This window comes from Sapajus apella, unplaced genomic scaffold, assembly GCF_009761245.1.
Source record: "Sapajus apella isolate SASKATOON/1434 unplaced genomic scaffold, GSC_monkey_1.0 scaffold12, whole genome shotgun sequence".
Taxonomy (NCBI): Eukaryota; Metazoa; Chordata; class Mammalia; order Primates; family Cebidae; genus Sapajus; species Sapajus apella.
In genome coordinates this window covers 36,253,517-36,268,128 of record NW_022436952.1, presented here as the reverse complement: position 1 = coordinate 36,268,128, position 14,612 = coordinate 36,253,517, and the positions used below count along the sequence as shown (strand labels likewise).

Below are 14,612 nucleotides of genomic sequence, written 5' to 3'. Positions count from 1 at the left end.
CCCCCCCCGCCGTTTCTATAGAGTCTTCCCACACGTAACCTCTTTGAAGCTCCCTGTGATGGGAAAGGGGAGGAGGGCTCTGCCCAATGGCCCGGATGGCATAGACCTCAGAAACCCAGTGTGCCGTGGTCCCTGCAAGCTTCAGCTCAAGTCCAAGTTCTGGTGCCATCAGCATTGCTAACTTCTCTTCCCGTGGCTGCAGCGTCAGACCGGGTCCACTCCAGCACTCAGTGTTAACTGTGGGGTGTTGGATGTCGCATCGCTGGGAATACCTTGTGGTATTCTCTGTGCCCTCCTTGCTGCATTAAAATCAGACCTGGTTTACATCCCAGCCCTGTGACCTTTCACCAATTACTTAACCTCCTTGAGCCTGTGTATTCTCATCTAAACAGTGGCTGATGCACAGAAATACCTGGCACATGATAGGGGCTTAACAGATGCGTGCATCTTTCCTTGTTCTCAAATGTTTAATACCACTTTATGGCCAGGCACAATGCTTCACGCCTGTAATCCCAGCACTTTGGGAGGCCAGGGTGGGTAGAGATCACCTGAGGTCAGGAGTTCGAGACCAGCCTGACCAACATGGTGAAACCCCATCTCTACTAAAAATACAAAAATTAGCCAGGCGTGGTGGCAGGCGCCTATAATCCCAGCAACCCAGTAGCCTGAGGCAGGAGAATCGCTGGAACCCGGAAGGCAGAGACTACAGTGAGCCAAGATCGCATCACTGTACTCCAGCCTGGGTGACAGAGCAATACTCCATCTCAAAAAAAGACCACTTTGTGCTTCTTTAGGTGCCAAGGATCTCAGGGAGTGCTGCCAATGGCACTCCTTCATCTGAGACAGACGGAGGAGTTCTGGGTAGGGGGCAGTGGTGAAGGCACAGGGACCTGTGTGAGCAGGATGTGTCGGCCCCATTCTTCAGGGTGGCTGGGCTGCAGTGGGGTGGAGTAGGACGGAGAACGAGGAGGAAGAGTGGTGGGGTGGGCGCCCAGTCGGCACCTGCAGGGGTGCAGCTGACGAGGCTGCACAGGGTCTGGCTGGAGCAGTGCAGAGGGTCAGGCGTGGGTGCTCAGGGAGGTTGGAGCTGAGTTGGGGAGGCACCAGGAGACAGCCACATCGGGATGCCTAGGTGATGTGGCCACCAAGCAGGGGCTTGAATGTGAGCTGCTGGCTAGAGGGAGGCTTTAAGAGCAGGTGATGGTTTTAAACCTTGTTTTCCTCATTTTCCTCAGATATCTTCTCTCTGCCCCTCTCCCTCTTGAGATTCCAGTGAAAGCCAGTAGCCCGACTGCATCAGTTTTGTATGGGGTGTCAGAGATTCGAAGCCCCCCTTTGATGAGGTGGTGCTCATAACCCCCCCACCCCCCTGGTGTAAGAAGCAGCATGTGCTGAGGCATGGAGGTGGGTAAAGGTGCCCAGGAGCCTGGGGTGCTAGGGAAGGGGAGGGGCAGAGCGTGTCCTGAGGCTGAGACCTGCTGGAAGGGGCTGTGCAAGCTGCTCTCTGGAGCCAGGCCTGGTTCTGCGGGCAGTGGGGAGCTCACAAGCTCTTAGAGGGGGTTCCCAGTGGACTCCCTGGGAGGGAGGGTCTCTACCCTGTGAGCCCCAGACATAATGCCTTCTTACCTGTCCCCACTGCAGGAGAGCCTGCCCTGGCTCGAGGCCCCTAAGCTGATCTCTGGCCAGCTAAGCTTGAGTGACACCCCCCAAACCCCCACACAAGACCAGAGCTTCTGGAACATGAAGCTTGGGTGGGTCTAGCAAAGGCCACAGGACAAAAAGGGACCCTAACCAAGCTTGCTGGGAAGACCAGGGGGCTCTGTGCTGATGCGAGGTACCAGAAGATGGGGCAGGGAGGAGGCAAGGGTTATAAAGATCAAGGGCTCTGGCAGGAGGCAGTGCAAGATGGGGAGGAGGAGAGTCACCTGCTGATCCTGACATGCCTGCCTGCTCCAGAAGGGCAGGTCACTTGGAGCATTGGCCATTGGCTGTGGGTAGACATCGGCGCTCTGCCGGCTGTCCAAGGCCTGAGGGTTCTGTGGCGAGGAAGAGTTGGGGGAACCCGCCCTGGTTTTGGACCGTGGGTTGGCTCCATCCGGGTGTGCTCTCCTGGAGTTGGGTAGTGGCCTCTCTCTGGAAAGCTTCATGTCACCTCTTTGGAGGGCGCTCCCCTGAAAATGTAGCCTGAGCTACCTGGTGGACTCTCCAAGGGGAAAGAGCTGGCCTGGGCCACCGCTTTCCCTCTCAAACCTTCATGTTGAATGAAGTGTTTTTTTTAATCACTTCTCTTACCATGATGGTAAAGTATGGAGCCCCAAAGCAAGCCCCACAGACTCTTGGCTGTGTGAGTAATTAAGTCCTCTCTTCAAACAGCCACATCTTTAAAAGCTATAATTTGTAGCAAAAAATAGCTGCCCATTCCAAGAGCCAGGAGAGCCCTTGATACGTGCCCCATTCACGAAATACGTGTTATTTCGCTTTTGACACTCAAGTTGCTGGGACACCTGGTCCATGCTTTCCTCAGGGGTACTGGAGACGCAGTGGCTGCATGGGAACTGGAGCTTCCAGTAGGCACTTGGGATCTTTTGTGAGAATTTGTTGGGGCGATTGAAATTAGGGGCTCCTGACTCAGGTTTGCATGGCCCCAAATTTTTTTGTGACTCCAAAAGGGGAGTAAAGAGAAAAATTGCAGAGTAACTTCAGGGGAAAGTGGTCGAGACTCTCTGGACACCATTTTGCCATCTATAAGGGGGAAGGTGATAATCACTTGCAGGGATTTTACCACCTCTGTAAAGCACAGAGCAGGCTGGCCACGTGGTAGGTACCCTAGAATGTCAATTTCGTTTTCTTTCTCAGCTGTGGTTCCACCAGCCATTTGTAGACAGGAGATCTTTGTGGCTTCAGGTAGGCGATGGGGGACTGAAAGCTAACAGGAAACACCCCCCCCCCCGACCTGCAGCGTCTCTCTGAGCTGGCATGCCTGGAATTCTTGGGGCTGGCTGCTGGGTTTGTTTTCCAGATGTGGAAGCAATTTAAGTTGTGTTTTCATAATCCCCAACAGTTTGCCTCCGAAGTCCACATTCTCATTTGAAAATCAAGGCCGTTGGCTGTTTGCAGGGCAGAGGGTAGGCTGGATCGCCTCTTCAAATCCTTTTTGTTTAGGAAATGGGCTTACTCAGGCACTCAGATCTGGGACCCAGGGCTTTGTTGGGACAGGCACACCCCATCCAGGACTTGGTCAAAAGGTGAGTTCACTTTCTCTGTGGGTTTTCCTTGGAGATGATTGACTGAGCTAAATTCAGCTGCACCTTGGTTACAAACCAGCTCTAGACTGCCGTGGAGTGGCAGGGGCTGGGGCTGGGGCTTGGGTTTGGGCCATGTCACAGGCCAGCTGGCGTCCCTCTGAGCAGGGTGCCCACGTGTCCTGGGCGCAGTAGCGGCGCTCCTTCCCACACTGACCACAACAGAGGGAGGAAAATGCTCCAGATTTCAAGTAGCCAAAAATACTGTCTGGCATGGAGACACTGGTCATATCTTGCTCAGTTACTGAGCGCCGCTGGTCACAGAGGCAGCCTGACCCAGGATTAAAGGCTCGGTGTGCCAGGGCCTGTGGCTCCAGGGCTAACTGCTGATTTCTTCTCTTGTAAACCAATCGCTGTGTAGGTAAAATACCTTTTACGTTTGTCTTAGTACTATACTAAATACAGTTTTGGGCAAACAAATTGCCTTTGCAATTCTCTTGTCTCTGAACTGTGCATATACAGTTAAAATTAAAATATAATACTTAAACTACTGTAGAGAGAACACACAAGAAAATGGAAAGAACTTCCTTAGATTGGCATATAGTGTTTACAGAATGTCATCCCCATCATCATAGATACACCAAGTTTTGATTTCAATAAAATATCATCTCTTAAGAAGCAGCAGTATTTCAAACTAATCATGAAAGAGAGTAAGAGAATACAGCCTTTTCTTTTTCTTTTTTTAAGACAGGGTTTCACCGTGTTGGTCAGGCTGGTCTTGAACTCCCGACCTCAGGTGATCTGCCCACCTTGGCCTCCAAACTCCAAAGTGCTTGGATTACAGGCGTGAGCCACCATGCCCAGCCAGCCTTTTTCTTTTTCTTTTTCTTTCTTTTTTTTTAGGACAGACCAAAAATAAATAAATCCCTGAGTCTCTTGAGGAGGTTCTGGAGATCCAGTTACAGATGCTTCTTGATGGGGTTACATACCGATAAACCCATTGTATATTGAAAGTTTCATAAGTTTAAAAAAAAATGTGTTTAATACACCTCACCTACCAAACGCCATAGCTTAGCCTAGGCTACCTGAAATGTGCCCAGAATGCTTGCTTTAGCCCACCGTTGGGCAAAATCATGTAACACAGAGCCTGCTTTACAATGAAGTGTTTTATGTCCTGTGCAGTTTGTTAAGTACTGTGCTGAAAGTGAAAAGCAGCGTGCTATTATGGATACTTGAAGTGTGGTTTCCACTGACTGTGGATCACTTTGTACCATCATACAGTTGAAACATTGTAGTCAGCCCAGACATGGTGGCTCATGCCTGTAATCCCAGCACTTTGGGAGACCAAGCCGGGTGGATCTCTGCGGCCACCACCTTTCCATGACGAGAGCAATCAAGCCACTATAGGGTATGGAGGACCCCAGCCCCGGCAATCACATCCCTTCCCTGTGGATCTGAGGGCATTGGCACCTGTGAGTTAGCTCAATAAGCTGAACTTCCTGCTGCTCGTGGGAAGGACCCATGAGACCTTGACCTGGCCCATCTCGTTCCGGGGCTGTTGGCTGGCTGAGAGTGGGGCGAGAGATTCTTCACAGGCCTAGCCCGGGCAGCCTGGGGCTCCCCTACATTAGGCTTGCCGTGTGTCCACCCCCACCACACACATGCACACCTTCCCAGTGGCAGCGCTGCACATGTGCCCGCCGGCGCCTTGCCGCCAGGGAAGTGGGCCTGTGCCCGCCCAGGCTATTTTTACCCTGCCTCGTCCCCACAGAGCTGTTCTTTGGCTCGAGTTAACGCCTGGGGAGTGCGGCTGTTGCCAGGACTGGGGGTGGATGAGCTGGAACCTCGGCGCTTCTTAGACTCCCTTCCCCAGGCAACATCTCATCTTAACACTTATTAAAGGGTGTGACTCGTGTGCAGTCACGTAAGAGTGGGCAGGAGAGGACCCTGGCGGGGAGAAAGGGGCACTGATGTTTGGAGGGTAGGCTCTGAAACCTGCAGCTCTGGTTTCCTGAAGCCAAACCCAGCTGAGCTGCAGCCCAGGGTGCCAGGGGATGTATGGGAGCCAGGAGGCACCCCAGATTGTTCTCCTTCAACATGGTGATGATAGTAGTTCAGTTTTGGGGTGTGGTGTGCACCTGTAGTCCTAGCTGCTTGGGAGGCTGAGGTGGGAGGGTCACTTGAGCCCTGGGAGTTTGAAGCTACAGTGAGCTGTGATTGCGCCACTGCATTCCAAGGTGGTTTTTTGTTTGTTGGTTGGTTGGTTAAGTACTTTTTATGTATGCTGAGACCATAAAGTGCTTAGGACGCGTGCCCGCTCATGTAATCCTAATCACAGTTAACTCCATTTTATAGATGGGGAAGCTGAGGCACTGAGCAGTTCAGTAAACTAAGGCTGCAGAGCTCGTGAAGGGTGGAGAGGGTTCAGGCCTAGCCGTCTGCTCCAGAGCGTGTCACCCCGCGCCTTCTTTTGCCGTGTGTTCCACACCCTCAGTTCCCTGCGGCTGTCCTGCCAGGCAGGTGGTTCCCGCTGTGTTTAGATGAGGCCCAGAAATTAAACAGCTGATCCAGCATCACACAGCCAGGCAGTGACCACGCCAGAGTCGGCAGCCAGGCCGACCGGCGGGTGGTGTGGCTGGGCTGTTCCCAGCTCATCATACCGCAGTACAGTGCGGTTCAGCCAGCACTCGTTAACCACCTACAGTGCTAACCACTGGAGTTCAGACATGGAAATCCCCATACTTACCCACTTAGGGTGCTCCCTCTCACAGGGAAGGGGGACATGTGGTCGCTCGGGGTCCATGTCCTCTGTGCGTCGGCTCAGGGAAACGCAGAGTGCTGGCGAGTGTGCCTGTGAGGTGGCTCCCTGTGGGGGAGGTGGGGAGGGAGGGGACCAGATGCTGCACCCCCTCTGAGAGTGTGGACAGCGTGGCGTTGGCCACTCTGCTGGCGTGTCCCCCACATGTGTTGATACTTGGCCTTTTCAGCTGCCCTGAATTCAGCCCTTGCCAACTTCCTACAAAGGAAGGGGGGTGACTTGGGGCCCGCTGGCAGGCGAGTGTGACTCTCAAGGTGGAGAGGGTCTCACAGCAGGCCGTGTGCCTCCAGCTTCCCACTCCCAGATGGGGACAGGGCGGGACAGCGAGGGCCGCAGGGGCGCAGACCTGCCCTGCCAGAGTGGCTGGCAGGGTCCTGTTTTCCAGCTGTCTCCAGAACGCCCTGACCTCAGGTGATTCCCCAGCCCAGCTTCTCTATTTTTGGTTTTTTTTTTTCTTCTTCTTTTTTTTTTTTTTCTTTATTCTTTTTTTTCTTTTCTACATATACAGCATGGACTCCTACCAGCTTGGCTTCTCTGAGAAGGGAGGGCTTCCCTCCTGGCCGCCCGTCTGCCCAGGATTTTACTGGCTGGCCAGCCAGGGACGCGTGGCTGTAGGAGCAGCTCAGCCTCTGTTGCCTGTAGCCCCTCACAAGGCCAGATCGGAATTTAAGGCTCCCACCACAGCTGACTCTCCATTGTAAATTGTTACTTGTGGCCCCTCGAGCTGCCGCTGAGGTGGAGTTGACTGGCTCCATTCTGTAGGTGAAGAACCAGGGGCTCACAAAGCCGCTCACTTGTCCAGGGTCACATGGCTTGTAAGTGGCTGGGCCAGCAGGGACCGAAACCCAGTCCACCAGACCCCAGAGCTGAGCCTTCACCCAGGCCTACCCCCAGGGACCTTCTGGGGCTCGTGGAAGAACATGCTGCGCCCGATGCCCCCCTTCACCTCAGGACCCCCGGCAGGTGGAATTAAGTGAGCCCGGGTGGTACGGCCATGTGCCAACCAAGCCTGTGGGCCTGCCTGCAGTGGCTGGCCCTGTGCCCCCGGGGACAGGGAGCTGTGAGCTCAGGGCTAGCACTGGGTCCTGAGGGACGGAGCCCTGGGGAGTCAGACTATGCTACAGACGATGCCCGCTGCTGCCTCCTGAGGACACCACACTGTCCCTTCCGCAAAGGCCCCCAAAAGAGCAGACACAGCCTTTCTGTACAAACCCTGGGAACACCATGCCAAGCTCCAGGCCGGGACGTGTTGCCGATGCTAGGGTCCCTGGCTGGTGACTGGATGGCCGTGTGTGAATGCCTTTTTCACACAGCAGGGAATGGGCAGGAAACGGGGCTCTGAGAGGCAGAGTCTTGGAAGCTGCCCTGGGCGCAGACCTTACTTGCTGACCCCTGGCCATCTAGTAGCAGTGCTGCACATGTGCCCGCTGAGCCCTGGGGAGGCCCCGTCCCTGCCCCGCCACTTCTGCCAGCCCTCCAGAGCTGACCTTGTGTGGGCGCCGCTGTGGGGAGAAAGCAGACAGTGCAGCCAGGGCGAGCGGGCGGCTCTCCGGGAGTCCTGAGCGGCATAGTGAGGTGAGGTGGGGTGACAGTGGCCTCTCCCATGACTCCCAGTCTACTCGGGAGTTACTTAACGGGGCTCCGCATGGCCCTGACCTGAAGGCGGCCTGGCTGGAGAGGAACTCACTGCCTGCAGAAGCCCGTGACCCCAGGGCACCTGGAAACCTTATGAGGGTGATGTTTTTATTATGGATGAGTTCTTCCTTTTCCTCTGCAACTTTAGCTAAAACACAAGAGGGAAATTGACCAAGAGTTCTAACATGCTTGACTCTAAGTTCTCCCAGCCCATTAATGGTGGCTTGAGGAGGAGAGAAGAGGCTGCATTCTGGCACCTCCAGCATCTCCCTCCATGCCAGTGGGAGGAGGAGCAGAGACTTCCACCAGACCTTTTCCCAGAGGGCCAGGGAAGCAAGAGCTAGAGCAGGGGACCTCAGCCCTCAGGGAGGAGCAAGGCTGACCACGGCAAATATCACACCGGGGCAGGGGGGTCTTGGGACAGGCACAAACCAGTACTGTCCTGGACTAACCAAAGCGTGCAGTGAGCTGTCTTTATAGTCCTTGAATTTAGGGGGCAAACTACGAGAAATGGTTTTAAAGTTATAAGTAAAATTTCCAGTCGCCTTGAACAAACAACTGGGTTGAACGAAAGGCGTTAATACTGGAAGCAGCTATTTTTAAGAGAAGCTGTAGAGTGTGTGTGCGTGTGTGTGGCCAGGCGGGTGAGGGCTTGGCATGTCAGGCCCTCTGTGAACTTCGAGGTTTCAGGGCAGCCGCCCTCCCACTCTGCGCCTCATCTTCCCCAGGTGTCAGACAGAGCCGATGAGTCCTGGATCTCTGCCCTGTCCACCCCAGGCCGCTCTCACGGGGCTGTTGTGAGGGATGAGGTGCGTGAGACCAGCAAGGAGCTTGCTGAAGGGCTGGGCAGATGTGGCCTCCACTCAGTCCGAGGCTGGAAGCGTGCCTGAGGAGGTGGTGGTCTTCTTGGGAAGGTGGGACCCTGGTGCCCCTGCTTCTGCTCTGCCTGTGCCTGAGCCAAGCCATTTGAGGCTCCTCCCTCCACTAGGTCAGGGGCTTGTGCCATCTGTTTGAGTAGCAGGATGCTGCTGCGGACATTGGGTGAGAGGGCCCAGTGGTCCCACCTGCATGCCAAGAGCCAGGTGTTAGTGGGCAGTGCCCGGCATACACTGAGCCTCTGTGTCCTTGTGTCTGTGAGCTAAACCCAAGTTGGCCAGAAGCCACATCGGACACCTGAGGAGCACGGACACTGGTCTGCACTGGGCCCTCTGCCTGCCTCTGGGAGCTGGTGGGCCGCAGCCTCTTCAGGACCTGGCTGGAGGGAAAAAGTGGGTGTTGGGAACAGACAGTCCCATCCCTGTCCCAACCCTGCTATGAACTCCCACGTGGCCCCAGGCATGGCCCTTCACCTACAGAAAGGGGAAAGGAGGCTCAGCTCATAGGGCCGGGGTGAAGACCAGAAGAAACACCATTGCCATATTGCCAAGCTCACATGTGAGCCACAGGACAGGACAGGGATTCCCCGCAAGGGGAAACTCCCTACCCGTGTGTCCAGGAAGGTGAAGAGTTTGCAGTTCTTCGTGGCCAGGTGAAAGAACAGACCAGGTGCATTGTCCTCCCAGCCCTGGTTCTTTCCAGGTCTCCCACCTTCCTTGTTCCTCTTAGGTGTCCCGGACTAATCCGTGGTGTCCTGTGAGGGTGTGAAGTGGACAGTCATGGAAGTTGCTGCATTAGGAAGCGTGCTAAGGAGTCATAATTAGTCACGTGTCCCTATAAAATGTGTTCTCCTTGTTGTCACCATGAGGTTTGAACATCCACAAAGTTTGTGAGGCATCAAGGATAAATGGAATCGAGTGTGTGGCTGTGAAGGCAGGCGGGGCCCCTTGCCCCTTGCCCCTTGCCCCCTGGCCAGAGGACTGCTGATGGGCTACTCTTTGAGCCTCTGTTTCTCATCAGTAAAATGGGGCTAATGATCACCACTGTGAAGAGCTGTCATGAAGCTCGTGAATGCCCAGCTCGGCCTCTGAAGCCTGATGGCTGCTCAGTGATGCTGGTTTCCTTTTGTTTCTATTGGGATGCAGCTTCAGGCTTGGAGATGAAGAGCTTGCTTAGGGCACAAGGTCTGATAGGTTGGGAACCATGTGACCAGATTAGTGACAAGTAGGTGGAAAGGGCCCTGGGAACCCTGGGGGAATTCTCATTACACAGCCTCAGTTTCCCCAGTCTCCACTGTTGGCGTGCCTGGCTCGCTGGTGCTGATGTTATTGGCCATCTGGTGCTCAGCCTATCACAGCCCACGTAGGAACCAGGCTCATAAATTGCCATCTATTCTTAGCCTAGGGGTCTCCTGGTGGGGACAGACCCCCCAGGAGGGCTGCCAGCTCACTGGTGGCAGCAGACGGCTGCACATGTCTGGCGGGCACATCCAGGCTGTATTTGTCTGAGACTCCAGGAGGCTTTTCACAGCCTGTTTCTGTTGCCCTTCTTGCAGTCTTGGGGCTGCCAGGTCATTTAATGGGGTGCCCTGCCAGCCCTGGCTGAGGAGCACACCAAGGAACCTTGGCAACAGGTTGCTATCCCTGATGGGTCAGGTAGAAGCGGTGCTACCTGGTAAGTACCTACCTGCTCAGAGGCGAAGTAGCCCCAATAAATGGTTTGCCGAGGGTCTAGGGTGAACTCTGAACCAAGCCAAAGCTCTTCTATCTGATGTGTTTAGTGAAAGGTGTGATGTCTTTATCACACGCCAACATCATGCTGGGCCCTGGACCCAGCACAAGCAATGCTCAGAAGGAAGGCCTGGCATTCTTGCTCCCAGCAAGGCTACGGTGGGGCCCAGACAGATGGTTGCCTCCTGGGCTGGACATCACATCTTCTGACTGGAGTTTATTCATTGAGGCCCTACTGGGTGTTAGATGCTAGTGTGAAGAGCCTCATTTAATCAGCACAGTGATCCTGTAAGGTTCTATTGCCATTTCTGATTTACAGAGGAGAACTGAGGTTCAGAGACATTTCATGACGTGCCCAGAGTCATGGGGGGTGGATCCCAAGTTGTGCAGCTTTCACGATACCACGTTGCAGCAAACTCTACTAGGCCAGGGTTGTTGCTCCTAAAAGCTATTCAGTGTGGCTGTGTCCTTACACGGAGCACCAAGAAGTTGCCTCAAAGCCATTTGGCTTCCTCTGCAGACTTGTGGTGGTGTTACCAGTGGAGGGTGTCCAGGTTCTTGATGTCTTGAACAAAGAATTAGGCAAAATGCACGAGCATGCACACACACACATACACACAGACATACACACGAAAGAATGAAGCAACAAAAGCAGAGATTTATTGAAAACAAAAGTACACTCCACAGGTTGGGAGCAGACCCAAGCATAGGGGCTCAACAGCCTGGTTGCAGAATTTTCTGGGGTTTAAACCATCTAGAGGTTTCCCATTGGTTACTTGGTGTACACCCTATGTAAATGAAGCAGTGGCCCACAAATCAGTTTGATTGATTGCAGGAGGGGACCAATCAGAGGCTGAAGTGAAGTTACAAAGTTACACCCTATGTGAACATCTGATTGGTTGAGGAAAGCAATCAATCAGAGGTTAAAGTGAAGTTACAAAATTATACTCCTATGCAAATGAAGACAACCTTTGACCAGCCTGATTGGTTGCAGGAGGGGACCAATCAGAGATACTTTCAGTTTTTCATCTGCCAGACAGAAAAGGCGGAGGGTGAGGGGTGGAGGGTGAGGGGTGGCGGGGAATGCAAAGGAAGTAGTTAGTTGGGTGTGGAAAGTTGGTGTTTTCCTTTTGATTTAGCTGTAGGAAATCAGTGTGAATCAGCCTTGTGTTCCCTGCCTCCAGACCCTATTCTGCCTCAGTTGGGGCTCTGATGTGCCAACCTGGGTGCCCTGAATGATGTGGCTGGCCTGTCTGTGGCCCTTCTTTGTGGATGGCCATTTCTGGGAGTTCCAGCTCCTCACTAAATGCTCATGAGTCAGCCAGTATGAGAGGTCTTTGGGATTAATCACCTGCCAGGTGTTCCCACACTTAGGGTCTTGGGGTCTGGGCCTCCTGTACCCAATCCCTGCTGTTTTGGCCTGGCTTATGCCCTTGCAGTCTGATTGAAACGCTGACCCCTGGGAAGCTGGCCTCACTCATCTTGTCCCACTCTGTCTTTCCCAGGGCATCGACGTCACAGGCCCCACTTTTGCTGATGGCGAGCTCATCCCCAGGGAGCCTGGCTTTTTTCCTGAGGACGAGGAGGAGGCTATGACGCTGGCCCCGTCCGAGGGCCCCCAGGAGTTGGACGCAGACAGCCCCATGGAGAGCACTCAGAGCCTGGAGGGGTCTGTCGGGAGTCCTGCCGAGAAGGACGGGGGCCTCGGGGGCCTGTTTCTGCCAGAGGACAAGTGAGTTAAAACTGCCTGAAGCTCAGTATTTGCCTCTTGGCCCAGAAATGTGGCTCTTAGAAAGTGTCTCCAGGAAGTAAATGTGAAACGTGCTCAAAATTTGTGTCAGAGGCATTAGCATCATGGGTATTCTGGGGTTTAAATACCATCTAGAGGTTTCCCATTGGTTACTTGGTGTACACCCTATGTAAATAGCAAAAGATTCTAAGCAGCCTAAATACTTAACATTTAGGCATAGTTTTGGAATTTTTAGGCGGCAATGCAAAGTCAAGTTTTTAAATTTAATTTTACTTTATTTTCAGTCCTAGTCCTGTAGACAAAGTTAAGATTTATTTATTTATTTATTTATTATTGAGACAGAGTCTCGCTCTGTTGCCCAGGCTGGAGTGCAGTGGTGTAATCTTGGCACACGGCAACCTCTGCTTCCTGGGTTCAAGTGATTTTTCTGCCTCAGCCTCCTGATTAGCTGGGATTACAGGTGCGTGTCACCACGCCCAGCTAATTTTTATATTTTTAGTAGAGACTGGGTTTCACCATGTTGATCAAGCTGGTCGCAAACTCCTGACCTCACAATCCACCCACCTTGGCCTCCCAAAGTGCCACCATGCCTGGCCAAAGTCAAGTTTTAAATGACTAGTTAATGATATGAGATATATGATCTCATTGTTTTAAAAAGCAGGTTGTGGCCAGGCATGGTGGTTTATACCTGTAACCCCAGGACTTTGGGAGGCCAAGGCAGGAGGATCACTGGAGCCCATGAGTGTAAGGTTACAGTGAGCTGTGATCACATCACTGCATTCCAGCCTGGCAACAGAGCAAGACTCTGTATTAAAAAAAGGCAGGTTGCAAAGATATGCAAGATATCCATAAGATCAGCTTTGTTAAAACCACAAACCTATGCCAGGCAAGTGGCATGTGCCTGTAGTTCCAGATACTTGGGAGGCTGAGGCAGGAGAATCACTTAAGCCCAGAAGTTCTGGGCTCTAGCGCACAATGCAGATCGGGTGCGTGTCTGCACTAAGTTTAGTCAGTATGATGACCTCCCGGGAGTGGGGCACCACCAGCTTACCTAAGGAGGGATGAACTGGCTCAGGTCAGAAACAGAGCAGGTCAAAACTTGCGTGCTGATCAGTAGTGAGATCACACCTGTGAATAGCCACTGCACTCCAGCCTGGGCAGTATAGCAAGACCCCATCTCTGAAAAACAAAACACAGACGTATATGTTAGGAAATGCCTAGAAAAAATTAATCTAGAAAACTAAGCAGTTATTTCCGTACGGTGGAATGGCCATTTTAATTACCTCCCATCTACTCTGTTATATTTTCTACATTGAGCATATACTCCCATAATCAGAAATGTTATTTAAAAGCAATATTAAGACCTAAGTGACTTCCCACGGAAGCAGTGTCATCTTTACCTTTGGTGTCGGCAGAAAGGATTCCTTTCCATTTTCAGCCCTCGCCAAGACTCTTGAGGGATGCAGTGCTGTGGGTGGTGGGAAGCCACCACCACTGTGGCTGAGGAAGCCGAGGGGATTGCAAGTGGCAGCCCCTTGCCAGAAGAAGGTGATGGTTATGGCTGCTGCAGGGATTTGGAGAGGGAAGAGAGGGGTTCCAGTGGTGGTTGAACCACATAAAATTGACAACTTTTAATTATTTCCACCTTCAAAAAAAGGTAATTTCATGTAGTTCAACCTAGTACACTCTCAGTGCAGGATTTCTCAAACTCAAGTGATTGTCAGAGTCCTGATGTTCTTGATGGGCCCTTTGGAGCTGTGGATGGAGAGAGACGCCGTGCTGCTTTCTGGGAGCAGCCTGTAATCCCAGCACTTTGGGAGGCCGAGGTGGGCAGATCACCTGAGGCCAGGAGTTTGAGACCAGCCTGGCCAACATGACAAAAACCCCGTCTCTACTAAAATTAAAAAATTAGCTGGATGTGGTGGCAGGAGGCTACTTGGGAGGCTACTCACAGCTACTGGGGAGGCTGAGGCAGGTGAAGCACTAGCACCTGGAAGGCAGAAACTGCAGTGAGCTGAGATTGCGCCACTGCACTGTAGCCGGGCAACAAAGTGAGACTATGTCTCAGAAAAAAAAAAGATGAACTTAAAAAATAATACAGTATAACAACTATTTCCATAGCATTTACATTGTGTTAGGTATTATAAGTAATCTAGAGAGGATTTAGAGTAATCTAGGAGGTAATCTAGGAGGCTGTGCATAGGTTGTCTGTGAATACTGTGTCATTTCATACCTGGGACTTGAGCATCCTAGGAATTTAGTGTCCACGGGGTGTCCTGGAACAAATCCCTCTTGGATACCAAGGGACAACCATACTCAGTCTTACAGTAGCTAAAAGTTTAGATCTATTTATATATATTCATTTTCTATGTTACTCCCAATGTTTTAACAAATCTTTCAACAATGATTTGATATTCCACAATTTGATAATTTACTAGCATTATGATTTAATAATTATAATTTGGTTTAGCTGTAGCTAGACAATTAGGTTGTAAGCAGTGTTTTGCTACTCTAGCGTAGCATGGGTAGAGTTGATTTCAACTGCAGTAGGAGTTTATGTG

At 52.3% G+C, this 14,612-nt stretch overlaps 1 protein-coding gene across 2 annotated transcripts in view; it reads left to right on the top strand.

The window, feature by feature from the left end:
- Window positions 1-14,612, top strand: part of RAB11FIP4 (RAB11 family interacting protein 4) — a 134,255-nt gene that overhangs the window by 107,110 nt on the left and 12,533 nt on the right. For both annotated transcript variants that reach the window (XM_032280959.1, XM_032280960.1), the window contains one exon: window positions 11,807-12,033. In XM_032280959.1, coding sequence (XP_032136850.1) covers window positions 11,807-12,033 — 227 coding nt within the window. The remainder of the gene's footprint in view (window positions 1-11,806; window positions 12,034-14,612) is intronic.